At 42.8% G+C, this 27,586-nt stretch overlaps 1 protein-coding gene and 1 non-coding gene across 9 annotated transcripts in view; one reads left to right on the top strand and one right to left on the bottom strand.

Moving 5' to 3' along the window:
* The window catches only part of OCLN (occludin), a 47,828-nt gene that overhangs the window by 12,282 nt on the left and 7,960 nt on the right, over positions 1 to 27,586 (bottom strand). For 4 of the 8 annotated variants that reach the window (XM_007129957.3, XM_007129959.4, XM_028492959.2 and 1 more), the window contains 3 exons: positions 22,810 to 23,488; positions 19,240 to 19,401; positions 1,486 to 1,631 (listed from right to left, as the gene is read on the bottom strand). In XM_007129957.3, the coding sequence (XP_007130019.2) occupies positions 1,486 to 1,631; positions 19,240 to 19,401; positions 22,810 to 23,488 (987 nt within the window). The remainder of the gene's footprint in view (positions 1 to 1,485; positions 1,632 to 19,239; positions 19,402 to 22,809; positions 23,489 to 27,586) is intronic. The other 4 variants (XM_055086610.1, XM_055086612.1, XM_055086613.1 and 1 more) reach the window with 2 other exon arrangements.
* On the top strand, positions 5,531 to 5,639 carry LOC112065529 (U6 spliceosomal RNA). Its single transcript, XR_002892080.1, has one exon. It is a non-coding gene; the product is annotated as a U6 spliceosomal RNA (small nuclear RNA).

The following is a 27,586-nucleotide window of genomic DNA, read 5'->3' as shown; positions in this document are numbered from 1 at the left end:
TGGCTCGTGGGCTCTAGAGCCCGCGAGCCACAACTACTTAGCCTGTGTGCCACAACTACTGAAGCCCCAGCGCCTAGAGCCTGTGCTCCGCAACGGGAGAGGCCGCGGCAGTGAGAGGCCCGCGTACCGAAAAAAAAAAAAAAAAAATAACCTCTGGAAAGATGTAAAAGAAATTGGTAACACTAGCTGGCCCTGGGGAGAGAAACTAGACAGCTGGGGACAAAAAGGATTCCCTTTTGCTCCTTTTAAATTTTACATCATGAATGTACTGGCTGACTGAAGAATAAGTAAGATATTTAAACTGTTCCAAATGAATCTGTGAAAATATCTTAGTTCTCATAAAAAGGGACAGCATGTGGGAACGCTGTGGAGTCCTGCAGGCCTTACAATTAGTTTGGAGGCACAGCTGGTCACAAGATGCATTACAGATATTTATTTTGTATGCACGGAAGTCATGCAAATCATAGCTTGAACCTTTTACAAGGATTGCATCTCTACTGTGTACCTCTGCTTCTCATAGCCTCACATGATTTGGTTTTTGTCAAAATCCAAAGAGAAGAAGGAGAACAGAGAAAATGCTCTTCCTCCAAATCATTTACAACTGAAATCAAAAGTAAGCTTGATGCTGAAGACCAAAATAAAATATATGGAGGGTAAGGCAGAATGTCAGTCTACTTCCAAATTCCATTCCAGGGTAATAATAAAATCTATTCTCTTCAAACTGATTCCATACTTAACTCACCTGCTGGTGTCATCTTAGGGGCTCCAGGCACCCAAACTACTATGCACTCTGAGTGGATCTCTACAAACTCGGCTCCCTAAGTGGCGGTGGAGGTTGGAGATAAAACTTTGAACAAAAATTTCCCAGCAGACAAACCTTTAACTTAGAACAATCAAATTAGCTAAAGGGAAGGTTTATTTTTTTGGTCTACAAAGGAACCTGGAGTTCTAGAATTATAAACAGGAACGTTAATTTATCATCCTTAGGCAAACTACATCCAAGTCCTTAACAATATCCCCAACATCTCTCTCTTGTCATTAAGGTGAATTAGACTTAGGCTTCAGGGTAACCTAAAACCGCAACAGGGATACTATTTCAATAACCTGAATGGCACCTACTCTAGGCCAGAAACTCACTGTGAGGTTTTTCACACCAAATGTAAAACAAAATCTAGAGGCTTTATCAGTTTCACATCCCCCAGCAAAAGAGATCTAATAATTATAGGCAGGAGGAGAGACTGAGAACCACACTTAGCTCTGCTATCAATCCGTAATACCCTTCCACCCTCATCTAAACTTCAAAACCAGAAATAGGAAAGAACCACATTCCGCCTCCGCCTATAAGGCAGAGATCAGTCTCCAGCCTTTGTGAAAACTGTTGGTTTTTTTTTTTTAAGGCAAATGGCACAAAACAACATTTATAAACACATGCAAATACTCATTTTTTCAGACTCATTCTAGCAAAAGAAGGAAGACGCTACTTACGGTGTTGATTTATAGGAAGACTCTGGATACAGTCGCTTCTCATTCACTTTACCATTGGAGGAGTAGGCCACGGGGCTGTCCACTCTCTCCACGTAGTCAGAAAGGGGAGGAGGCATGTCTTGTGTGCCTGCAGAAACGTTTTTAACCTAAGGAAACAGTCCCAAGAGACTCAGTTATTATTCAGCCTGTAACATAAAAGGGGGAAAAAATGAAAGAAAAATATCATATATAAAATTATCTAATATTTATCGGGCTCATTAAATATTATTAACCTATCTGACTACCTTGTTATTATCCAGTGTTAACAGTCAAATCAGCACAGAAATGGTGCTGTTGTTAGTTTAACAAATCCAGAATCAATTACAAACAAGAAAAAAATCCAAATTACCTGATCCTCATCCTGATGTGATTAGGTTTAATAATTATCCACCCCATCTTAGGAAAACTAATCTCATTGTATCCGGCCTAGGTCCGAGTTAGAACGAGAATTTTCATTTCTAACAAGTTCTAAGGTAATGCTTATGCTGCTGTCTGGGCACCACTCTTGGAAAACCACTAATCTAGGACAAAGAACATTGATTCTTCTCAATCCATTCACCCTAAACATGGAACGTTAAAACTACATTAAGGGGCTTCCTTGGTGGCGCAGTGGTTGAGAGTCCGCCTGCCGATGCAGGGGACACGGGTTCGTGCCCCGGTCCGGGAAGATCCCACATGCCGCGGAGCGGCTGGGCCCGTGAGCCATGGCCGCCGAGCCTGCGCGTCCGGAGCCTGTGCTCCGCAACGGGAGAGGCCACAACAGTGAGAGGCCCGCGTACCGCAAAAAAAAAAAAAAAACAACTACATTAAGAAGCTCAAACTGATTTCTGCTATGGTTCCTTAATAACAGATTTGTTTGTTCTCCCTTTACTTTCTCAATGGCTCTATCACCAATAGCCTATACAGTACAGTCGCAGTAATCACTGCCTTCCCTCTCTACCTTTCTTATTCCATTCTGATGTGTGAGTGAACGTGTTCTAAGAAGTAATACACACTGGAGATGATGCCTTGTTAACAAGAAAGTTTTGTATATAATAAGCATAGCCAATTAGAGTCTCAACATTACCTGTCAGATGTAGTAGGTCCAACATTCTTTAAATTTCACCTAAAAATCTTCACATTACTCTGCCAGAAAAATAATAACTGCTAAGCCCAGACAAGTCATTGAGTTGGTTTGAAGTCAAGGAATAAAACTAAGGTGTGGGGGGAAAAGAAAAAAAACACTAAAAATTATTTCTGTGAAAAAGAGCAACTTTTCAAACTTAGGGATTGTGTGACTGCTTTAGCTTGGTGATGAGCTCAATGGCATCCAATTACCTGGGCTCACTCCAGATCTGCCAACTACCCAACTACAAGTTCTAGAAAGCCTCAATATCTTCATCTGTAAGAAATGGGGATGCTACCTGCTTCATAAAGTTGTTTTGACAATTAAATGAGATGACAAGGTATCACATTTAGCACAGGGCCTTTATGAACACAGTAAAGACTCAGAAGATGCTGGCTTCTGGAATTAAAGCCATTGGATCTAAACAAAGAATTTTTACAAGTATTTAAAGGGGATGGCAGACTTTTTTTTTTTTTTTTTTTTTTTTTTGTGGTACGCGGGCCTCTCACTGCTGTGGCCTCTCCCATTGCGGAGCACAGGCTCCGGACGCGCAGGCTCAGCGGCCATGGCTCACGGGCCCAGCCGCTCCGTGGCATGTGGGATCTTCCCGGACCGGGGCACAAACCCGTGTCCCCTGCATTGGCAGGCGGACTCTCAACCACTGCGCCACCAGGGAAGCCCAAGGATGGCAGACTTTTAATTGGATTATTTTGCTATTATAAATCTTTACAATTAGATTCAACATAGCGTATGTCGCTGCCACACACACAAACTTTACATTCTGTCGTCCGTCAAGCATAGCATTAAAACGTGACCTGCTCCTTTCCTGTCACTGCACTATCACATGTCAAAAGATATTTACTTACCCACCCCTTGAAGTACATAGAGGTATTTAATCTTGATTGTTTAATATTCCCATGAGCCAGAAAGGAATGGAATCACTTCCTTCTGAAAGTGGAGTTTGGCAGCAACTGGGAAACCAGGGGGTGGGGTGCCAGGGAGTGTGCTCAGATCCCACCAGAGGGGGGCCGGGTGGGAACCATTCTTGGCACCCACTGAATTCCTGAGGACTTACCATCACTAAGCTTCACAGGCAAATACCCGGCCAAGCCAAAGGCGTATTCTTATTCCGGGGACTTTAGATTTAAAAGACCTCCCTTTCTTAAAAACCCATTTAACTCTTCTCTTTGCAAATTTCACAGAGGGTGCAGAGCTCATGGATTTCCTACTGACCCTGGCAAACCGGAAACCAAAACCTTACAAAAGAGGTGTCTGGGTGTCTTTGCAGAGACTTCCTACTGCCCAGAATGGAATGTTCTTCTCCCTTTCTTTGCCAGCTAATCCTTAAGTGGACTTCAAGTCCTGGCTCACTACCAAGTAGGGATGGTGCCACTACCTCCCGGGGGCCTTCCACAAATGTGCCTGCTGGGTGAGGCGCCTCCCTGTCCTCCTGTCTCGCCAGCACCTGGGCATACGAACCTCCCAGCAGAGCACGTGTGAACTTCGGACAGACTGTTTACACACAGAGTGATGCTCCTCCCACACCTCTAACTTCAATGGGCAGTGGCCTGCTCCTAAAGCCACCGCTGTCTGCCTGCTTACAGCACGCCACACACTGAACTGAGGGATCATTTAGTAGGTACAAACTTACAGGTAAATACTATAAGCAGATAAGTTAGGGGGTCCCTGGAGAAACAAAACCAGGAATGGCTTTCTTGACATAAGAGAAGCCATTTTGTGATCTAAGCCTGGCCACAATGCTCACCCCTGAACAGGTCTCAGTAATTTATGATCGTGAGGGAACAAAGGAATGCAGGAACAGGGAAAAGACACTCAAACGACAGTGCAGTGGTAAAGCAGAGTCCTAGTTCCTCCTCAAGGGATACACATCATAATATATCTTTGAGTTCTGCAGGTACTAAGGACCCCACCCAGGTGGAGGATGGAATGATGACGGTGCCACTCTTTTTTTTTTTTTTTTTTTTTTCCTGTACGCGGGCCTCTCACTGTTGTGGCCTCTCCCGTTGCGGAGCACAGGCTCCGGACGCGCAGGCTCAGCGGCCATGGCTCACGAGCCCAGCCGCTCCGCGGCATGTGGGATCTTCCAGGACCGGGGCACGAACCCATGTCCCCTGCATCGGCAGGCGGACTCTCAACCACTGCGCCACCAGGGAAGCCCAATGATGGTGCCACTCTTGACTTCAATCAACTAAAGCTTGGACTCTGTGGACCTCTGCCCCAATTCTATGCTGAATTCTCCTCTGCTCAAGCCCCTTCATGAATACGCAAGTACCCTTAGCTTAAAACTTCCCTAATTTCGCTGTTCGGACAGACACTGCTTTGGAGAAGATCCCCGGTGTTCTCCTCACTTGCTGCAAGTAATAATAAATTCTTCCTTCTCCCGATCTTTGGCTTGGTTGTGTCTATTAGCTCAACAGCCACCAAGAGGTGAACCCAGTTTTCAGGGTTTTTTTTTTCAGAAAAAAACCCTTTTCAGAAAAGAGGAAGCGAGGGCTCAGGGTGCTAGACAACTTTCCCAAGGACCTACACCTAATAAATGGTAAGGTGGGGTTTAAATACTTCAAAGCCTCAGCTCCAATCCACTGCCCCTCCGTGGGCAGGCTCCTACCTTCCTTCCTCTATGGGTCTTCAAAGCCCAGCCCAGTACCTGGCACAAAGCAGGAGCCCAGAGTTTGCTGCATAAAGGTTACTTCATTTATTACTGTTCTACTTCTACACTGTGTATATCCAACCGCCTTATCAGATGAGCTGCTCTGAGCTGATGTTTATCTCTTGGAGTCAGTACAACTAGACTAGCCCGAACACTGACTTCACCCTCCAGCACAGGTCTTTCAATACTTCAGCCTTTTTCATACACGTGCACAAAAAATTCCAAGGCCATGCTCGCTTGGGCAGTACACTAAAACTAGAACAATACTGAGAAGATTAATTATTAGCATGGCCCCTGCACAAGGATGACATGCAAATCTGTGACGTGATACATAGTTTTGAAAAAGAACACCCTGCCAGACTCAAAGGTGAATAAGAAGCAAGCAGTCTTTGTCCTGGAAAGGAGCTTAAGTGTCTAGAGGCAGAAGTAAATTATATTTGTAAAACAAGGAGTAAGTTCATTTTTTTCCTTTTATGCTTCATGTTTCCCAAAAGAAAAGATTACTTTATCTCACGGTACCAATGCAAAGTGAGTATAAACCTGCTGCTTTCAAAGGACAGTGGGAGGAAGCTGGGAAGCCCCAGTGAGGAGCGACCGGTATTAGAAATTTATGAGTCCTCAGCCTGTGTTTCCTATGAGAACAGTGATTTGAGACTCACTGTTATTACTGATAGGATCCCAAGCCAGTGCATAATACCTGATGATGTAGCTAAAGTTCTTTAAAACAACAACAACGAAACAACCCTACCATTTTAATAACTATAGTAAAATTTTAAAGACTTAGAACCTGAGAAAAACTCGGCTTAATTCTGAACAGCAAATGGTGAACAGTTTTCCTCAAGTAACTTGAAACTAGCTCTAAGAAATTAGGGGCAGAAGAAAGCAGAGTGAAAAAACACAAATGCAGGGCTCCCCTAGTGGCGCAGTGGGTGGGGGTCCGCCTGCCGTTGCAGGCACGGGTTCGTGCCCCGGTCCGGGAAGATCCCACGTGCCGCGGAATGGCGGGGCCCGTGAGCCATGGCCGCTGAGCCTCCGCGTCCGGAGCCTGTGCTCCGCAACGGGAGAGGCCGCAACAGTGAGAGGCCCGCGTACCGCAGAAACAAACAAATGCAGGAAGATGTGCCTTCTACTAAGCACTGGGGGAAAGGAAAGTTTGAGAGTCAAGCAAATGCTGGAACTGCTGCTGTGAAGCCAAGAGAAGCCTCGGGGCCTGGGGGGCTGATCCGGGGCTCCCGCCCGCAGGCCCTCCGGCAGGGGAGCCGGGGTTCGGGGGCAGCCGTGGGGCGGCAGGGCACTGCACGCACAGAAATCCACACGGCAGCGCCCAGCTGGCCGCTCTTCACTGGAATCTGCCTGAAGAGTTCCTGGCCCTAGCGGCACCCTTGCCGCACAGACAGACTTTATAAAAGGGAAAGACGAGACAGGAGAAGAAGACAGACGGGCTGAGGCCGAGGAGAGAAAAGACCCTTAACCAATCAAAGAATGACACAGGCAGACTCTAGAGACTAAATGCAAAAAGGACAAGCACTCTCACAGACTATGTTTAAGGAGTATGAATTATTAATCTAAGGGGACAGGAAACGTTTTACCAAGATTCACATTCCAATCAAGAAAGAACTAAAGTGTTTCTGAAATGTCAAAATGAAATAAATTCAAGTGAAATAATTTCAAAAGATCTTCACAAGAGGTAGTTCTAATGAGGACAAATTTTTATTCAGAATTTAATTATACTCATTAGAAGTGTTCTATGTCACTTGTGAAAAAAATCTTTGTTAACTAACTGTCTTTGGAGAATTAATGAAAACATCGTATATCCCTGTGGGGTGCCAAGGGGAAAACAAAGAGGGCGACCCAGAGCAGCTCTCATCCCACACTTGTCAGCAAGGAGCCGTCCTCCCCTGGGACCAGGATGGAGCTGCACGACCATGCTTATCATCGCTACTGACTCACAAGCAGCCTCTCCGCCCCGACTCCTTGAAGTCAGGGATGGAATAAAAAAAAGGTCAAGAATGTTTTAGGTCAATTCACCCCTGTAAAAGAAAGTTTGGGAAAAACCTTTCTCTCCACACAAATCAACTGCATACTTCACCTGGAATGAGTACAAGCAAAAAGGAGCGATGACAGCCAGGCTCCATTTTGCTCTTTGTTCCTAGCTCACACAACAGGGGAAAAGAGTCAGACTAGACCTGCATCATGAGAGGGAAGTTCATGTGTCAGGCAAAACCTGACCCCATTTGTTCCTCACCATTGCCCGGTGAGATAGGACTATCTCCATACTCAGATGAGGAAACTGAGTCTCTAAGGTCCAATTAATTTGCTCAAGGTCACACAGAAGGTGACAGGGTAGAGGGGGGATGTAAACCCGGTCCACCTGACTCCCAAGCTCAGCTGTTTCTGGCATAACAAACTGACACCTCAGTAATTTAAATATGGCTTGAGGTACCCATCTCATCTGGGCACTGACTATTCCCAGTAAGAAAAGGAACCATTCTCATTGCCTTAACTCCTCACCACGTCCGAATAAGATACGATGTGAATCCATTGTGAAGAGTTTTATTTGCCTACTGGACTATCATTCTAAAAGCAGCTTTTGACACAAAATTACTATGATATGTGCTTAGTCATCGGGTTCCTTTTGTTTAGGTCAGAGTGTAGGAACACCATCCTCAAAAGGCAAACAGAAGAGGTTTTCCTGCTTGGTAATGAAAGTGGAGAAATATACCAGACATCAGAGGGAAGAACACCTTCATCTCCAAGTACCATCTCCAGTTTTACAACCTGAGGTCCACCTTCCCGGCCATGTGCCCTTGCACTACAAGTTTTCAAAACACTAAGTGGTCCAACTCGTTTTTCCCGTTTTGATATTTTACACTCACAGATGCTCCCCCAACAAGAGCCTCAAAACTGCCTCTGGAAAGTTCCCTCAAACTTTTCTCCACCCTTGGTGGCTTGAAGGCAAATGCTCCCAAACAGACTAATCCCACAAAGGAAGAGATCATGGACCAGGCTTGGGCCTGTCTGATTAATTTACGTTGATCAGATGGCTCTGGGGATTTAGCAAACACCATGTTCCCTATCCAAACGCAGGCTGCCCACAGGGAAGCACTAACATACACCAGGCAAAGGTGAATTCTGAAGCTCTTAAGAGTCAGTGAGTTGTTAGAGCTTTGGGAGGGGTGAGGTAGAGAAGCTTACACTCAGTAAGTGATCCCATTCGAGGCCCCTTGCTCTAGAAAGGAAAACCCTGGTTCAGCCTGCATTTTAACACTCGTGTATCTCATGCCAGCCTCCCCAGCAGGTGTGCCGCAGGCACAGTACACCTTAGTCCTCAGAGCCCATGCCAGCCACCACCAAGGGTTCCAAATCCCCTTCAGTTTACTGTAGTACTCCATACAACCTCAGCATTTTCTAAGTATGCCATGCCTGGAAGAGACCTTATGCATACCTTAACTCAAATCTCACTGGGCTTGCAGTATTATAGCTGCAGCCTGGCTCTATGGAACAGTGGTTCTCAAAGTGTGTTCCCCAGACAGCATCAACATCACCTGGGAACGCTGGGAACTCAGAAATGCCAGTTCTCAGGTCCCATTCCAGATCCACTGCACGAGAAACACTGCGGGTGGGCCCAGCAAGCTGTTTTAACCAGCTCTCCCTGTGATTCTGATGCTTGCTAAGGTTTGAGAACCACTGATGGAGGACAGTTTTCCTCAACGTCACAGACAACTGCCCTGTTTAGACCATTATACCTATAGTTAGAATTAACTCTATTTAGTGCTGGAAATCTAGGAATCCCTGCATTCAGAGAGCCACAAAGACATTCACCAGCTCTAGCACACATCCTACCTCACCTTCCATTACAACTCTCTACACCAGCCCCCCAGGATGCCCTGGACAGACAGGGCCTTCTGTCCTCCACGCTGCTGGGTTCTGAAGGTCAGTCCATGGATAGGACACTTCCATTCTTGTTCCATTTCATGCCACCTGAGACCACAGATAATAGCAAAACCTTTCCCAGGGTGAGAGCCCAGTATACCAACTGTTGGCAGCCCACAGAACTGCTCTTACATTAAAGAACACTTGTACTTACTGGTTGAAAATAAGAAAGCTATTTGAGTTTCTTCAGCTGTCTAACACTGATTACCACCACTGCCCGGTCCCAGTCACCTGCCCCACCTGGACCTGTTCCCCGCTCCTGTGTGCAAGGAGATGATACGCAGAGCCTGCCTACACCCTTCAAAAAAACATTTGTTCTTATCTCGCAGCAAGCTTACAAGTAAGAGGAAGATTAACAGTTTAACAACGGCAACCAACATTAAATGTATTTATATTTTGGGTACTCTTACCCAAGCTCCCTTATTTGATGCCATCATTGCAAATACTAACAATTATTACTCTGGCTAAAATTTATTGGGCATTAATAAATTATGTGCTGGCCCTGACCTAAGCCCTTTAATTGTTACAGGATCAGCATATACATGCTGTAGGTGGAACTTTTATTTTCCCCATTTACACATGAGAAACCTATTAAATGAACAGACAAAGTGATTACCTTCATCAGAGTCCAAGGATACCAAAAGCTACCCAAGGCTGACCACAAAGGACAGGGTCCAGGACCCTGACCCCTCTCTACACCCAGGCCTGATCATCCTCACTAGCTCCTACCTTGACAGGTAAATGCTGGGAACAATGCTATAACAATGCCGCATCACAATGTCAAAGCCTTAGAAACTTCTAGAAATAGGCTACCTAAACAATACACTTAGTATGTATGTATGTATTTATTTATTTTTGGCTGCATTGGGTCTTCGTTGCTGCACGCGGGCTTTCTCCAGTTGCAGCAAGCGGGGGCTACTCTTCGTGGTGGTGTGCAGGCTTCTCACTGCAGAGCACAGGCTCTAGGCATGAGGGCTTCAGTAGCTGTGGCACACAGGCTCAGCAGTTGTGGCTCTTAGGCTTTAGAGCGCTGGCGCGGTAGTTGCGACCACACGGGCTTAGGTGCTCTGTGGCATGTGAGATCTTCCTGGACCAGGGCTTGAACCCATGTCCCCTGCATTGGCAGGTGGATTCTTAACCATGGCACCACCAGAGAAGTCCCTACACTCAGCTTTTAGATTTAAACAATTTGTACTTAAAAACAGGATCTTGTTTAACAACCTTTATTTACTACTTGGTAATAACAAAGAAATAGTTTATGGCATGTTCTCTCCAAACTTAGTTTATTCTTGCTTCTGACATAAATTATGTGGCATAACAAGAAAAGGTGCAACTTAAGAGACAGACAGAAAATACTCCCTGAGAATTGGCATGCTGATTTGTGGTAGAGATAAGCACTTTACACATACATTATCTCATTTTAATGATAGTTTTATTAACTATGAACTATTTCCCCCAATTCTACTGGCAAAGAAAACTGAGGCTCAGAGATCTCAGAGGAAAAAAAACCACACCAAAAAAATACAAGTTATAAAGGCAAATATAACACTTGTCCTGCTGGTTAGTACATCAGGCTTGAGACAAATTACTGAAGCCCTCTGCAAACCTCAGTGTCGCCTTGTATAAGAAGAATATTCACGCTGTAAAGATGTATAGAGTGGCTTCGCCTATAATGGCTACTTAGGAAATGGTGGTTCCTACCTTTCTTTTACTGTGACTTTTTTTTTTTTTTTTTTTTTTTTTTGGTATGCGGGCCTCTCACTGTTGTGGCCTCTCCCATTGCCGAGGACAGGTTCCGGAGGCGCAGGCTCAGCGGCCATGGCTCACGGGCCCAGCCGCTCCGCGGCATGTGGGATCCTCCCAGACCGGGGCACGAACCCGTGTCCCCTGCATCGGCAGGCGGACTCGCAACCACTGTGCCACCAGGGAAGCCCCTACTGTGACTTTTTTAAAAACTTTATTGCCAAAATTAAGATGTGAAGCTCAATCCCAAGTCAGCCTGATGTACTATACTGAAAAGAGCACTGAGAAACCAGAGTCCAAACTTCTAGACCTGACTCATCAAATCACCACCAACAAGCCTCCTTCTTACTACTGTGTCTACCTCGCAGGTCTTCAGCTTCCTTTGTGTAAGTTCACTGAGACAGACTGGATGACCTTACCCTAAGGTCCCAGACTGCTCTCAGATTCTGTTTTCTTTCACTTTACCAAAGCCAAACCAAAACTTATTCACAGGAGCACCTGAAACTGAAGTGCATAACTTTCAGTTACTATTTCACCAGAATACTGCAGGTATCAACAAAAACTAATCTCAAGTACACACATTTTACAATCAACTCTTTAATATTTACCGTAGGTGTGTGCTTTTCCAAAGTCAGACCCCAGTTCTAAGTACTTACTCTAGAGAAAATGAAGATGTATGTCTTGATATTTATGACCTTCTGATAATGCAGATGGGGGAAGAGAGATTTGAACACAAAGATTAATATGAAATACTCATCTTCATGGGCATAAGGGTATCAGCCTCTCCCAGCTCAGCTCCAGCACTCCTGGCTGAATAGTCCCCCTACCAGCATTCTCAGTGTGTTGGCAGGACACAGCTCCTTAAACCACAGTCCGCTGCTGTTCTGTGAGGCCAAGCTCAAAGGGGCAGAAAGGGATCTGAGTAGCGTGACACCTTCCCGGGAAGAGCCAGCAGACTACTGAGGGGCATTGGGGTGAAGCAGGCACATTCAAAGCTGCTCAGAAACACGTCCTAAGCTATTCAAATTGCACCCTGCATTTAAACCTGGTGAGATGACACACACACATAAAAAATAGAAGGGCAATTACAATTAATCCATGTAGCTCATATTCAGGTAGTAAGTATTATCTACAGAGCAGTTTCTCTAGAAACCAACTCCCCATTCCACACAGTAATTGTGGGAACTGCCACATGCTGGATTATGTGAGAAGGGCCCTGCCCTTGGGCACAGTGGGTTAGTGTGAGGATGGCCGCCTGACCCAAGGCTGTTTATTCATCAGGGCCCCTTCCCCAGGCAAGCCTTAGACGAAGCACCAATATGAACAACTCAAGAGCTCTAAGTAGCTGCTTTCTGCTCCCCTTCTCCATGCGAAAATGAAGCCTACCAGGCAGGAGGGAGTCAAGATGAGAAAGCAGATCCCAATGGACTTGAAGTCCTGATTTTAGCTGTTCATGAAACACAGCCACATCCCTACCTCTGTGGCTAAGTTGTTTCAGCTCTTTCTAGGATTTAATAAATCACCATCCAAAATCTTGTAGATATATTCCTCTTTTTACCTCTTTTTAACAGAACTTAAGTTCCTCTTTAACAGAACTTATTCCTCTTTTTAACAGAACTTAAGTTCTGTTTTTGTCAACTGTAACTAGTACTCATGCAACACCAAAATTCTTTTCTGCACAGCCAGCTGTCTTCCTTTCAATATCCCTGTAAGGCAGACAGCCATATATTACTGGTCTTCTTCATTTTCTCACATGCATCTCACATTAGTCTTGAGAGGCAGACCAAATAATATAGCCGATTTTATAGATAAGAAAACTGAGGATCACAAGGGGTAATCTGTTTACCAAAGAATGCTGGAGTCAGGACTCAAACCCAGAGCTTTAGGGTCCAGTGCTGTTGTCCCTCCACCAGGAATTCTCCCCAAACTAGACTTCCTTGACATACATACGGGTTAAAAATAACAGAACTGATCTACCTAGAGTCACAGCAAAAGCAATGAAGCTAGAATTCAAACCCTGGTATTCCACCTCCCTGATATACTGCTTCTATTAGACAGAAGTAAAAAAGACAGCATTACACAGCAAGAGTAGAAGAAAGGTGAAGACTACCAGTCCCACAGGGCTGTTCATCTGAGACTAAACGAAGGGTCTCCTCTAAAGCAACGCAAAAGGGTTTCCCCTGGTGGCGCAGTGGTTGAGAGTCCGCCTGCCGATGCAGGGGACGCGGGTTCGTGCCCCGATCCGGGAAGATCCCACATGCCGCGGAGCGGCTGGGCCCGTGAGCCATGGCCGCTGGGCCTGCGCGTCCGGAGCCTGTGCTCCGCGGCGGGGGAAGCCACAACAGTGAGAGGCCCGCGTACCGCCAAAAAAAAAAAAAAAAAAAGCAATGCAAAAACCCTGCAGAGCCTAGTTTTCTGGCCAGTACATAGTAACATTACTTAGGGCAACAGAGAGGAAGTCCACTCAGAGTGAGAACAGCTGAGGGTACCTTCTCTGATCACAATGGAACAGTTAGTTCCATTCCCAGAACTGAGAAGCACTTCAGTCGTGCAATCAAGACAACAGAAAAGGGAAGGAACACATCATGGTCTTTTCTAATTAAAGTAGGGAAGTCACTCTGGAGACAGGTCACCTCTGGGAGCAGGTAGAAGCAGGTGGATGGGAGAGTAAAAAACATATGGGGTGGGCTTCCCTGGTGGCGCAGTGGTTGAGAGTCCGCCTGCCGATGCAGGGGACACGGGTTCGTGCCCCAGTCTGGGAGGATCCCACATGCCGCGGAGCGGCTGGGCCCGTGAGCCATGGCCGCTGAGCCTGCACGTCCGGAGCCTGTGCTCTGCAACGGGAGAGGCCACAACAGTGAGAGGCCCGCATACTGCAAAAAACAAAAACAAACAAACAAACAAAAACATATGGGGTAATGTAACTTAGACCTCGTACTGTAATTCTTGGGTAGGATGATGGGTATTCATTGTGAAAAAAATCAATAAATACAAAAAGGCTATGAATGGACCAAAGACGACAAGGTCATGAACCAAGAATTGGGAGTAATTTATTTCTGTGTACCTGAAACCAATCTGAAAAAAAAGAAAAAAAAAAAAAAAAAAAAAAGAGACAGAGAGAAAATGTAATCACTAAGGCTTTCCCTAAGAGCACACTGGCATGGAAATGCTAGACTAGGGCTCTAGTCCTGGCTTTGTCACATTATGTGAGCCTAGGCATGTAAATTAAAAATGCTTTCCATTTACATAACAGCTAAGTTACCTTCAACATCAATTTTCTCCATTTTCAAAAAAAAGTACCACACACTTACTGTAAGAAAATTACTTTTTACATAATTATTCTGGTCAAAAATCGGAAAAAAACTAATATGCAACAACAGGGATTGGTCAAATACATCTCTACAATGGAATGTTATTAGAAAAGGTGTGTGGAACCAGAATTTCACACACCACTGATGGCTGTATAAATTGGTACATCTCCTTTGAAGGGCAATTTCTTACTATCTACCAAAGTTACAGACGCATGTATATACATACCCCTTGACTCAGTAATACTCTGCGAAATTTAGCCTATAGGAGTATATATATAGACAGACATATATACAAGTTATACAAAGTTTTCTTTTTTAAAATCCTATCATTGTTTATAATAATAATAAATATATCCAACAATGAAAGATTGATTACATAAACCACGGTACATCCATACCACAAAGAGGCTATGAAGTGGTAAGGAAAGATCACCAAGACACACTGCAAAGTAAAAAGGGGATGTGCAGACAGAATGGTATGATCAGTACACTAACTTCTGCATAAAAAAAGTAGGAAGTGTATTTTTCTTTGGTTTTATTTTCACAAAATAAAAAACTGAAAGGAATCATAAGAAACTAAGAAGAGTACGTACAAGTGTGGAAAGAGGGTGAGGAAAGATACCCAGAAATGGGCAAATGGAAACACAAGGATGGCAGGGAGACTGCCTGAAAACCTGTTTTTTTTAAAAATTGTAATTCTGGCCATAGGCTTTTATTTATGTATTTATTTAAATTATTTATTTATTTATTTTTGGCTGAGTTGGGTCTTTGTTGCTGCACATGGGCTTTCTCTAGTTGCAGTGAGCGGGGGTTACTCTTCGTTGCAGTGCACAGACTTCTCACTGCGGTGGCTCCTCTTGTTGCAGAGCACAGGCTCTAGGTGCACAGGCTTCAGTAGCTGTGGCACGTGGGCTCAGTAATTGTGGCTCGTGGGCTCTAGAGCGCAGGCTCAGTAGTTGTGGTGCACGGGCTTAGCTGCTCCACGGCATGTGGGATCTTCCCGGGCCAGGGCTTGAACCCATGTCTCCTGCATTGGCAGGCCGATTCTTAACCACTGCGCCACCAGGGAAGCCCCGGCCATAGGCTTTTTAAAAAGGGGTAATTAGAAAGCTTTTATCTTGCCAGAAAATACAAAAATTAAAACAGTACCACATCAACCAATGCAACAACATAAATGAATCTTATAGCATTATGTTGAGTGGACATAAAAGCACACAGGATGTGTGAAGTTTAAGAATTTATGTGAAGATTTATGTGAAGTTTAAGAACAGGCAAAACTAATTGATGTGATAGGAATAAGAGGAGTTACCAACCCCTAAGGGTTACTGACCAAGAGGCATAAGGAAACCTTGGACACTGGAATGTATGATATCTTGATTTAGAGGCTGGTTACAAATGGGCTTATACGTGTAAAACTTCACCAAGCCATACAATTAAATTAGTAAATTTAATGTACTTTACTGTGTGTATAAATATACATTACACTTCAGTAAAAATTTTTAACAATATCAAAATTGTTGAGAATATTTAATGTGATAAAAAGCCTGTATCACGTTAAATCAAAAAAGGTAGAATTTTACACTGATAAGGACTATAATCATACTTCCGAATTAGAATAAGAAGTAGGAAGAGGAGGAAAGGATTAAAGAAAATACACCAAAAAGGTAACTCAGGATGGCAGAATTTTCTTTATACTTCACAGTATTTTCAAAATTATTTAGTTAAAATAATCATATTCTTTTAATTCAGAAAAAGTACCAATTAACCTGGGGTTTGAGGACATAACAGAAAAAATAAAGATCTACAACTTTAATTAAAAGAGCCTTTATACATTTAAAATACAACAACGTTGGTACAAACTTAAGCAAGTGACTGACTACAAAGGACCAGGTTAACATCCAAACAGTGTGCAAACATGGCCTGTTTATTTTACAAAGTACAAGATATCCAGAAAGGGGAGGGAAAAAAAACAACCCTAAAAATCCCTAAGAAGGCAGAGAAACCATTGTGCCGGAGATTCAGAGACAGGAAATTAGAAAATTACACATTTTCTCACAGATAATACAAAAGGACTGAAATCTGCTTAAAACTCTGAAGGCTCCGCTGTTAAGGTGCCTTTGCTCTGGGGGTTCTTATCTTAAAGATTTTAAAAATTCAAGAAAGGCAGTAAGATTTAATTATGAATGTCAGGACCTACCCCAATGTGCAGGGAAGGAGTAAATTTAGTAGGCAATTGTTCCTTTAGTAAGTTTAGTAAGATACCACTCCCGCACCCCAAACAATCCATTATTAGCTGTATGAAGAATATCTTGTCTTAGTTCTCCACAATTAGAATTCAAATTTTTTGGGGGGGGCGGTAGGCGGGCCTCTCACTGTTGTGGCCTCTCCCGTTGCGGATCTCAGGCTCAGCGGCCATGGCACACGGGCCCAGCCGCTCCATGGCACGTGGGATCCTCCCGCACCGGGGCACGAACCCGTGTCCCCTGCATTGGCAGGCGGACTCTCAACCACTGCGCCACCAGGGAAGCCCCTAGAATTCAAATTTTAATTCTCATTTAGTACAAGTAATTAATTCTAGATTCTCTTCCATTATTTCAAGTGGAGATAATTTTTATGATATTACTTTCTAATGACCAAAAGGAAGAAAAAACACTAATCCACTCCACTGCCAGGCACTTTATTTTGCTTTATTTTTTAATTTTTTAATTTATTATTATTTTTTGGCCATGCCACGCAGCTTGCAGGATCTTAGTTCCCCGACCAGGGATTGAACCCGGGCCCCGGCAGTGAAAGTGCCAAGTTCTAACCACTGGACTGCCAGGGAATTCCCCACTTTATTTATTTCATTGGAGTATAGCTGATTTACAATGTTGTGTTACTTTCTGCTATACGGCAAAGTGATTCAGTTATACATATACATATAGCCACTCTTTTTTAGATTCTTTTCCCATACTCTACTCAATACTCTGTAATGCCAGGCACTTCGGATGCAGCATCAAACATTTCTACTTGCGCAGCTATGTTATCGGAGTGAAACCCATTCGAGCAGAATATTGCGTAAGAGCAGAGAAACCTGAGGAACAGTCTGCATCTGGTTGAGTAAGTAAACTGAGGCAAGAATGAAAATGTGGGATTGAGTTCAGCAAAGCAAACCTGGGCAGGTGAAGGGAGAATGGAAGGTAAAGCACAATACCTGTGACTAAAACTGCCTCCCAATAGCTTATTTCCAATAGCCTTCCTTAGGCATTTGAGTTGGGGGAACAAGGGAAAAGGAAATGAGGAATTTTCAAGTAATTACCGCATAAAACATCAGTGTGCTCAAAATCCTATGTCTGCTATTCAACAGATGATTATTTAGTTTCATATGACAAAACATTTATTACTACAGAGAAACTATGATGTGTGAAATAACCTACAGGCTGGCTATCAAATTTCCAGGGATTCAGTGAGGAAGCATTATAAAAATAATGCCTCTTTAAAAGTTAAGCCCTTCTGGCTTTGTTATCATCACCTCCATAAGTTATTATGGCTATCTTTTGTCAAATTATCCAAAGTACCCAGAACTTATTAAACTTTCATGACAGTTAAATCAGATGAGAAGCCAAAGTTTACTGGGACCCTAATATTACTGGCACTGGTCTCTCTTGAGTCAGTTTTTTAGGCTCTCAAAACCTTAAGTAAACAAATCCAACAGCCAGTGAAAACTGACACACCCAGAAACTCTCAGTGAAACCTTGACTTCACTGTTCACAATAGACTGTCCTATTCCCTCTACAGGTGGCCTTGCCTGGAGCTAAAGGTCAAAAGAAAACAATCCCCAACACCTTCACACTTTACGGGGTGGGCGGGGGAATGACGAAGAAAAAAACAACCAGCAGGCTTCAAGGAGAGGTCGGGAACACGGGCACATACATACCATACCTTCTGTTTTTCCCGACTGCTTGTCTTAGTACCTTAACTAGAAAAATTTCATCTACATTCAAATTTCTTCAAACATCAGATGAACAGGATGCTAGAGCTAGGAGGCTTCAAGATGATCAGTATCTTCACCCCCAACCTGACCAGCAGGACCCACCCTCAGCCCACTCCGCTCTGCTCCCACGGGCCAAAACCAACCTACCCTGGAACCAGGGTCCAGGATTCTCAACTAATCTTCATGGCAAGAAACCAATCTGCTCAAGGAAACTTATGAAGGCAGATTCTGAGGCTGCTCTCAACAACATCCTAACAGAATGTTTCTAAGAAACAAAGTTTGGAACATCCCTAAAAACAAAACAGGTTAGCTATCAGGAACATGCATTTGGGAGGTATTTTTGGTAAGAGCAACTTTCTGCACTTCAGCAAATCGCATCATTTAGGAAGCCACCTACTGGTTAAGATTAACAGTATATGCAAAAAAAAAAAAAAAAAAAAAAAAAAATTGCCCTAATCTCTCTCTGCCTTCACTATAAGTATTTCATATGACAATATTAGGACAGAATTAGTCCCTGTGATTCTCCAGGCTGTTCCACATGTAAAAAGTTTAAAGACCTGCCACCTGCTACCACCCCAAAAACACCCTTGCCAATCTTGACCAAAGACAGTAAACATCCTGAGCACTGGTATTTACTTCCAAAACGATCAGCAGGATAATAAAAAGGAAGGGGAGAGGAGATGTTTTTGTTTTCCAAAGCCACGTTATTTCCTTCGTGATTTCTTTAAAAGCCATTTCTTCTCAGTGCCTAGATCCACTTCTTAGAAATAGAAATCTGGCTTTTACCTGCAGTAAAACCATGTCCACTCATCCCACTTTCTTAACATTCGAAGTAAAACCTGAGACCACAACTTTTGCAATATACAAAGACAATAATTCTAAAAATAAAGTTTCACAAAGCAGTATAGGTTAAATTTAGAGACAAATCTTGGGGTCTAATAAAAAACTGGACATTTACTGCCTTTCATAAAACACTTACCCACTCTTCGACATTGGGGGGCTGCTCGTCATAAATACGTTCCTTGTCCCACAAAATATTTGACTTGTCATACCGGTCCATCTTTCTTCGAGTTTTCACAGCAAAGAAAATTATTAAAGCAAAAGCCATAATAACCATAAACCCCAGCACAATGGCAATGGCCTAAAAAGAGATTAAAGATATTGACATATTTAGCTTTTAATTGCTTACTTTATCCCAACCCAAACTGTACAAATACCTAAGGCCCTAGTAAATATCTGTTGTTTAACTGCCATAAAACTGATACAAATGGTTACATTTTAGAAATATAAAACCTAGCCCAAGCTAGTTCAGCTAAGGCTAGCAACACACACACACACACACACACACACGCACGCACGCATAACCTTGATTCAATCCTTGGAATGAACCATGAATCCCTGTTTTAGAATTATAGAAAACTACTTCCAAAGCCTGAGCACCAAGGGGCCATATTTCCATAAACAGATGAGAATGGCCAATAAATTAACTCATCACTGGTATACTTCTAAAGGGCTGGAAAATTTAACCTATACTACTTCTTATTCTCAGAAGTAGTTTTATTATTATTTTTTAACATCTTTATTGGAGTATAATTGCTTTACAATGGTGTGTTAGCTTCTGCTTTATAACAAAGTGAATCAGTTATACATATACATATATCCCCATATCTCTTCCCTCTTGCATCTCCCTCCCTCCCACCCTTCCTATCCTACCCCTCTAGGTGGTCACAAAGCACGGAGCTGTCAAAAGTACCAATCATGCTTATAGCTTTGTTCATAACACATGCCTGGCACAACTTTTTACACTGAATGTAAATTGCAGTCTTACCATAAATTATGCAGATACACTCTAACCAATCTATAAATGAGAGAGAATGGGCTAATGATCCATTTAGTCTGTTAGGTTCCTCTGTTTTAGGTGTCTTTTGTGTTCTTACTAGAACAGCCTGTGACAAGGACACCCTACCCCTGACAGTTCTCCTAGTGTCTGACAGGTATGTTAAGTGGTACACTGGCCTGGAGGCACTTGGGAGTTGAGACAGGTACCAGGGCTCTGGCCTGGATGTCTGCTAACGGGTAACAGGAAGCTCTCTTTGCAGCTGTCTATGTAACAGTGGTATCCTTTTTCAAAGAATACAGGTTTCAGGTAGGCAGAGGACTAAGAGGGATGTCAGTATGGTTAAGAAAGGAATACCAGCCCTCAGCCCTATTTACCACAGACACTCAGTGAATGTCAACAACAAAACTCTGAAACCTACATTTCAGTCTTCAAAATAATGGTAGTTATTGGAGAAGGTCTAACCCCCAAAAAGTGACTCATTCTGGTAAAAGAATGAAAATTCCTGGGTCAGTGTAAGGAGAAAAAAAAAAGGAAAAAAGATTAGTAAGTTAGAAACATTTTCTTAATTAGGATGACTCATGGTTACTGAAAGCAGGGTTGTCCACCCCACCTGCACATTTGAATCACCTGACAGCTTTCTGAAATACTGAATTACACAGTGAAAATTTGAAAACATTTTTATAAGAAATTAAAGAAGACCTAAGTACATGAAAAGACACCCTATGTTCATGGGTCAGAAGACTTATTGTAAAGATGACCATTCTTCTCCCAGGTAGGATTCTGAAGGATTGCATTGATCTACAAATTCAACACAATCCTTCAAAATCCTAGCTGGCTTTTTTGCAGAAATTGACAAGCTGATCCTAACATTCATTTGAAAATGCAAGAGACCTAGAATCTAGCCAAAGGAATCTTGAAAAAGAAGAACAAAGTTGGAGGACCCCCACTTCCCAATTTCAAAATTGATGACAAAGCTACAGCAATCAAGAAGTGTGGTACTGACCTAAGGACAGAAACACAGGTAATGGAAACAAATTGAGAGTCTAGAAATGAATCATCACATTTATGGTCAATTCATTTTTGACAAGGGCATGAAAATAACTCAATGGAGAAATAGTCCTTTCAGCAAATAATACTGAGACAACTGGATATCCACATGCAAGAAATGTTGGACTCCTTCCTTCTAACATGCCCCAAATTAATTCAAAATGGATCATGGACCTAAGTGTTAAGAGCTAAAATTATAAAACTCTTAGAAGAAAACATATAGGAGTAAATCTTTGTGACCTCGAATTAGGCAAAGTATTTTTAGATACGACACCCTTTTGGGGTGCAAAAGCAATGAAGCAAAATTAAATTAGGCCTCACCAAAATTAAAAAACTTTTGTGCAAAGAACATCATCCAGAAAGTGAAAAGAGAATGACAAAATGGAGAGAAAATATTTGCAAATCATATTATATGGGACCTGTATCCAAATATATAAAATTTCTTACAACACAGGGGCTTCCCTGGTGGCGCAGTGGTTGCGCGTCCGCCTGCCGATGCAGGGGAACCGGGTTCGCGCCCCGGTCTGGGAGGATCCCACATGCCGCGGAGCGGCTGGGCCCATGAGCCATGGCCGCTGAGCCTGCGCGTCCGGAGCTGTGCGTCCGGAGCCTGTGCTCCACAACGGGAGAGGCCACAAGAGGGGGAGGCCCGCATACCACAAAAAAAAAAAAAAAAAATTTCTTACAACACAATAAAAATCCAAATAGCCCAACTAAAAAATGGTCAAAGATTCTGAATAACCGTATCTCCAAAGAAGATATACTAATAGTCAATAAGCACAAGAAAATGTCATTAGCTATCAAGGAAATGCAAATCAAAACCAAAATGAGGTACCACTTCACACCCATTAGCATGGTTAGACTCAAACAGACAAAACAATGCTGGGGGATGTGGAGAAACTGGAATCCTCATACATTTCTGGTAAATGTACAATAATGCAACCTCTTTGTAGAACAATGTGACAGTTCCTCAAAAGGTTAAACACAGAATCTCCGTAAGACCCATTAATTCTACCCCTAGGTATATACTGAACTCGAGACGTTAAAACATAAGTTTCACACAAAAATTTTTAATAGCCAAGGTGGAAATAGCCTAAATGTCTGTTAACTGGCAAATAAATAAAATGTGGTATATCCCCACAATGGAATGGTATTCAGCAATAAAAAGGAATGAAGTACTGGTACATGTTCTAACACGGATGAACCTTAAAACATTAATGTTAAGTAAAAGGAGCCAATCATAAAAAAATACATATTGTATGAGTCTGCTTATATGAAATATCCAGAATAGGCAAAACCATAGAACAGGATTAGTGGTTTCTCTATCTGGGGACGGTTAGTGAAATGAGGAGTGACTGCTAATGAGGATGGGGGTTTTCTCTGGGGTAGTGAAAATGTTCTAAGATCAACTGTGGTGATGGCTGCACAACTCTGTGAATATACTAAAAATACTGAACTGTATTTTAAATGGATGAATTAGATGGTATGTTAATCATACCTTAATAATGACACCCAGCCCTTCTCCCAGTTTCTGATTTAAACAGGAGTGGGGCGTGGCATCAATTTTTTTGAAACATTCCCAAAGTGAATCTGTTAAGCATCCCAAGATGAGAGCCTCTGACCCAAGGAAAGAGGGGAGAAAAAAACCAAAAGCATCCCTACCTCCTGGGGATCCACCACACAGTAGTGATATAAATATTGATCCGCATAGATTCCAGCACCTGCAGGTGTATAAAACTGGTTGCAGAGGGCATATATTTGTGAACTGTAGAGAGACCCAGATGCCTGGGCAGTTGGGTTGACTCCCATTATATAGACAATTGTGGCAATAAACACCATAACGGCCAGGACAGCACTCACTATTATCACAGTCAAATAATATCTTCTTGTTCTAGATATTTCAGATCTTATAACGCTGGTAACAAATATCACCAATGCAGCAATGAAACAAAAGGCAGCCATGGCCAGTAGGAATCCCTTTGCTGCTCTTGGATCTGTATAGCCTCCTCCATAGCCATAACCGTAGCCATAACCATAGCCATATCCACTTCCATAGCTACCAAAGCCACTTCCTCCATAAGGGTAGCCCATGCCACCTCCCATTAAGGTTCCATAGCCTCTGTCCCAGGCAAGAGTGGAGGCAACACAGGCAAAAATGGCAATGCACATCACGATAATAAGCATAGACAGAATCCGAATCACTCCTGGAGGAGAGGTCCATTTGTAGAAGTGGAGAATTTCATCTTCCGGGTAGAAAGAATACGCTGGCTGAGAGAGCATTGGTCGAATGTGCATCTCTCCACCATATACGTCATTGCTTGGTGCATAATGATTGGGTTTGCTGAAAAGCACATGAAAATTTTAAGTTAGCCATTTTTAGTGGTGAGCAGAAAGAACAAATAAAGTACCTGGAATAATTTGAACAAACCACTGGCAAATAAAACTATGATTTGTACTGTTCCACTGTAATGGGTCAATCTGTATCCCCCCACACCCCTACCAAATTCAAATATCAAAATCCCGACCCCTGGACTTACCCGGTGGCACAGTGGTTAAGAATCCGCCTGCCAACGCAGGGGACACAGGTTCGAGCCCTGGTTCGGGAAGATCCCACTTGCCGTGGAGCAACTAAGCCCACGCGCCACAACTACTGAGCCTGCGCTCTAGAGCCTGCGAGCCACAACTACTGAGCCCGCGTGCCCAGAGCCCACACACCACAACAAAGAGTAGCCCCCACTTGCCGCAACTAGAGAAAGCCCACGCGCAGCAACGAAGACCCAATGCAGCCAAAAATAAATAAATAAATAAATTTATTTAAAAAAAAAAATCCTAACCCCCAATGTGATGGTATTAGGAGGTGGGGTCTCTGGGAAGTAATTAGGTCATTAGGGTGGAGCCCTCATGAATGGGATCAGTGCCCTTATGAAAGAGGCCCCAGAGAGCTCTCTCACCCCTTCTACAATGTGAGGATATAAGAAGTCTGCAATCTGGAAGATGGCTTCCACCAGAACCGGACCGTGTTGGCACCATATCTTGGGCTTTCAGCCTCCAGACTGTGAGAAATAAGTTTCTGTTGTTTATCAGCTACCCAGTCTATGGTACTCTATCACAGTAGCCCCAACTGACTCAGACACACACTGAACAGTAAACATATCTGTACATATGATGCATCAAAATCACCTGGAGGGTCTGTTGGCCCTCATCCCCAGAGTTGCTGAGTCTGCAGGTCTGGGGTAGAACAAGTTTCTAGATGCTGCTGATGCTGCAGTCTGGAAACCATACATCGAGAATGACTCTGCTTAGTTTCTACGGAACAGAGGTTCTCAAATTTTGCGTCATATTAGAATCACCTGGGGATGTATAAAGTCCCCAGACGGAGCACTCCAGACCAGTTAAATCATAATCCCTGGGGACGGGACCCAGGGAGTTTAGAACAGTGGTATCAGCCCTTTTGCCTTTGTGACTGAAGACCAGTTCCTTCAGACTTGACACTTACAATGGCCTCCACTGGGTCACGTGTAAATCCTGGCAGCCTCGCTCTCTTACCTAAGAATGCACATTCATTCACTTATCATTTGGCGGCTATTTACTGGAGTTGCCAGGCTGACGCGTGCTGGGCTCTGTGCTAGGTACTGGGGATACAACAGTGAACAGGACAGCCTCAGTCCAGGCCCATCGCAGAGTACAGTCTGTCAGGGCAGTAAGACATTAAACGAAGCACTACATGAACTACAGCCAGTTATGGCAAGAGCTACAAAGTAGATCAGTTACCAATGAGGGCTCATCAGATCTGATGGCTAATCAGATCAGAATCTCCTTTATAAAAATACCTTGCAAACTCCAGTAATTTAATGATAAACACACAGCTTGTAACAGACACACTGATGCGTGGACACACTGAATCTAAAAACTGTGGGCCCTGGCGAGGCAAAATTCAATTCCTAAACCAACTAAAGCCCTTTTGTTTTTGTCATTATTTCTATAGACCGCCTTCCTCACTCCAAAGGAGACGTCTTACTACTGGGTGCCACTAACCATAGGAATGAGAATTACCTGAGTACCGTAAATGAAAATGAAAAGGAAATGGAGAAACTGGAGAGAACAATGAAAATGTCAAGAAAGAAAATTCAGTAAAACATTCTACTCAGATACTTGGGTTGTTTCCATTTGGGGCTGTCATGAATAGCGTAGCTCTGACACAGTCTCCAACAGACATCCTGGTACACACAGGCACTTTTTTTTAGGGTATATATCCAGGAGTAGAATTTCTGGGTCAAATTTGTTTTTTAATTTTCAGCTCTACTAGACAATGTCAAACTGTTTTCCAAAGTGACTGATTCACTTATACTCCCATTAACAGTGCAATGTTCACAGAAACATTGCTTATGATAACCCCAAGCTGGAAACAGTCCAAACGTCTGCCTACAGTGCCATGGGTAACTGTGATAGAGCCTCACAATGGAATGCTATGGAGCTGTGCTATTATGACAGCCGCCAGCCGCACAGATGGACGGAGCACTTGAAATGCAGCCAGTCCCAAATGAGATGTAATGTGAAGTGTAAAACACAAAGTGCTCATAGTATGAGGGAAGAATGTAACATCAGCAGGAGAGAACCCTAGTATTGACTATGGACTTTGAGTGATAATGATGTGTCAATGTAGGTTCCTCAATTGTAACAAATGCACCACTCTGGTGGGGATGTTGATAATGGGGAAGCTATGCATGTGTGGGCAGGGGACCTATAGGAAATCCCTGTATGTGCCTCTCAATTGTGCTGTGAACCTAGAACCGCTCTAAAACATAGAGTGCTAAAAAAAAAGAATATAAACTATCTTGTAAACCCATGTTTATATCAATCACATGTTGAAATAACATTTTGGATATACTGAGTTAAGTGATATATTATTAAAATTAATTTTTTATTTTTAATATGGTTACAAGAAAACATGAAACTACATATATGGCTCGCACTGTATTTCTTTAGCACTGCTCTGAAGCAAAAAAATGAACTACCAATTCATGTAGATAAATCTTACAAGTTGAAAGAAACAAAGCAGAAAAGAATACATAATACAGCATAGTATGTTCATACAAAGTTTAAGAACAAGTAAAACTAAACCATATTGTTCAGGATGTACAAAGTGGTAAAATAATAGAGAAAAGCAAGTGATTGATGTCCATATGTCAGAACAGTGGTTTCCACAGGAAGGAGAGGACACAGGCAAAGACTGAGGTGCTCTATTTCTTGACTGAGATGATTATTTTGCTTTGTATTTATTCATCATTTTATATGCATGTTCTGTGCCCTTTTCTATATGCATATTTCACCACTGTTTACAAAAATAAGTATGAGGTTAATGGAGCACTACTCAGTTACTATATTCTCCAGCATATCTCATTGCCATAAACAACTGTGTCCCTTCCACATTCAGGTATCAGTCAGGAGGCTATATAATAGAAGCACATCCCCTTACTACAGTTATCAGAGTTAAAGCTACAAACTACTTAAAGGAGGAAACCCCTATCAATGTCTGACAGCAAATTTAAAACTTAAGAATTCATTGTTAAATCTGCAAATGGCTAAAGACACCAAGAACCCTCAACTTTGTTTCTTGTTTTAATATAATTAGGGAATCACTTAAAATTAACAATGTGGAAAACATTACTGCTAAGTGAAAGAAGTCAGTCACAAAAGACCAAACATTGTATGATTCCATTTCTATGAAATATCCAGAATGGACAAATCTAGAAACAAAGTGGACTGGGGGTTGTTGCCTAGTACTGGGGGGAAATGGGGAATGACCGCTAATGGATAGAGGGATTTCTTTGGGAAGGGGATGATGAAAATATTCTAAAACTGATTGTGGTAATGGTTGCACAACTCTGTGGATACACCCAAACCAATGAACTGCCCACTCTAAATGGGTGAATTGTAAGGTGTGTGAATTATATCTCAATAAAGGTGTTATTTGAAAAACTGACTATCTATTGCCAACAGTCATCTAAATAAGGCATTAATATGGAAGCTTCATACCACTTGGTGAAAAACAAAAAGGAACAAATACGCACACAAATATAAGCCTAGACTATATTAGAGCAAACATTAAAATCAAGTGATAATAGCTCCCACTGCAGAAAAAAACTGTCATCCTGGAAGTTATAGGTAAGAGGGAAACTCACTCTTCACCGCATACCCTTTGGTTCAATCTGATTTTACAAATCAACCAAACACATAACAGTTTTGTTTTATTTTATTTTATTCTATTCTACTATTTTATTTTATAGCAAACACATAAAAGATGAAAGTTTCAACTACACTTTTTTTTTTTTTTTTTTTTTTTTGTGGTATGCGGGCCTCCCTCTGTCGTGGCCTCTCCCGTTGCGGAGCACAGGCTCCGGACGCGCAGGCTCAGCGGCCATGGCTCACGGGCACAGCC

This window comes from Physeter macrocephalus, chromosome 8 (assembly GCF_002837175.3).
Source record: "Physeter macrocephalus isolate SW-GA chromosome 8, ASM283717v5, whole genome shotgun sequence".
Taxonomy (NCBI): Eukaryota; Metazoa; Chordata; class Mammalia; order Artiodactyla; family Physeteridae; genus Physeter; species Physeter macrocephalus.
The sequence above is the reverse complement of the archived record's forward strand: the minus strand, read 5'-3'. Positions and strand labels throughout refer to the sequence as shown.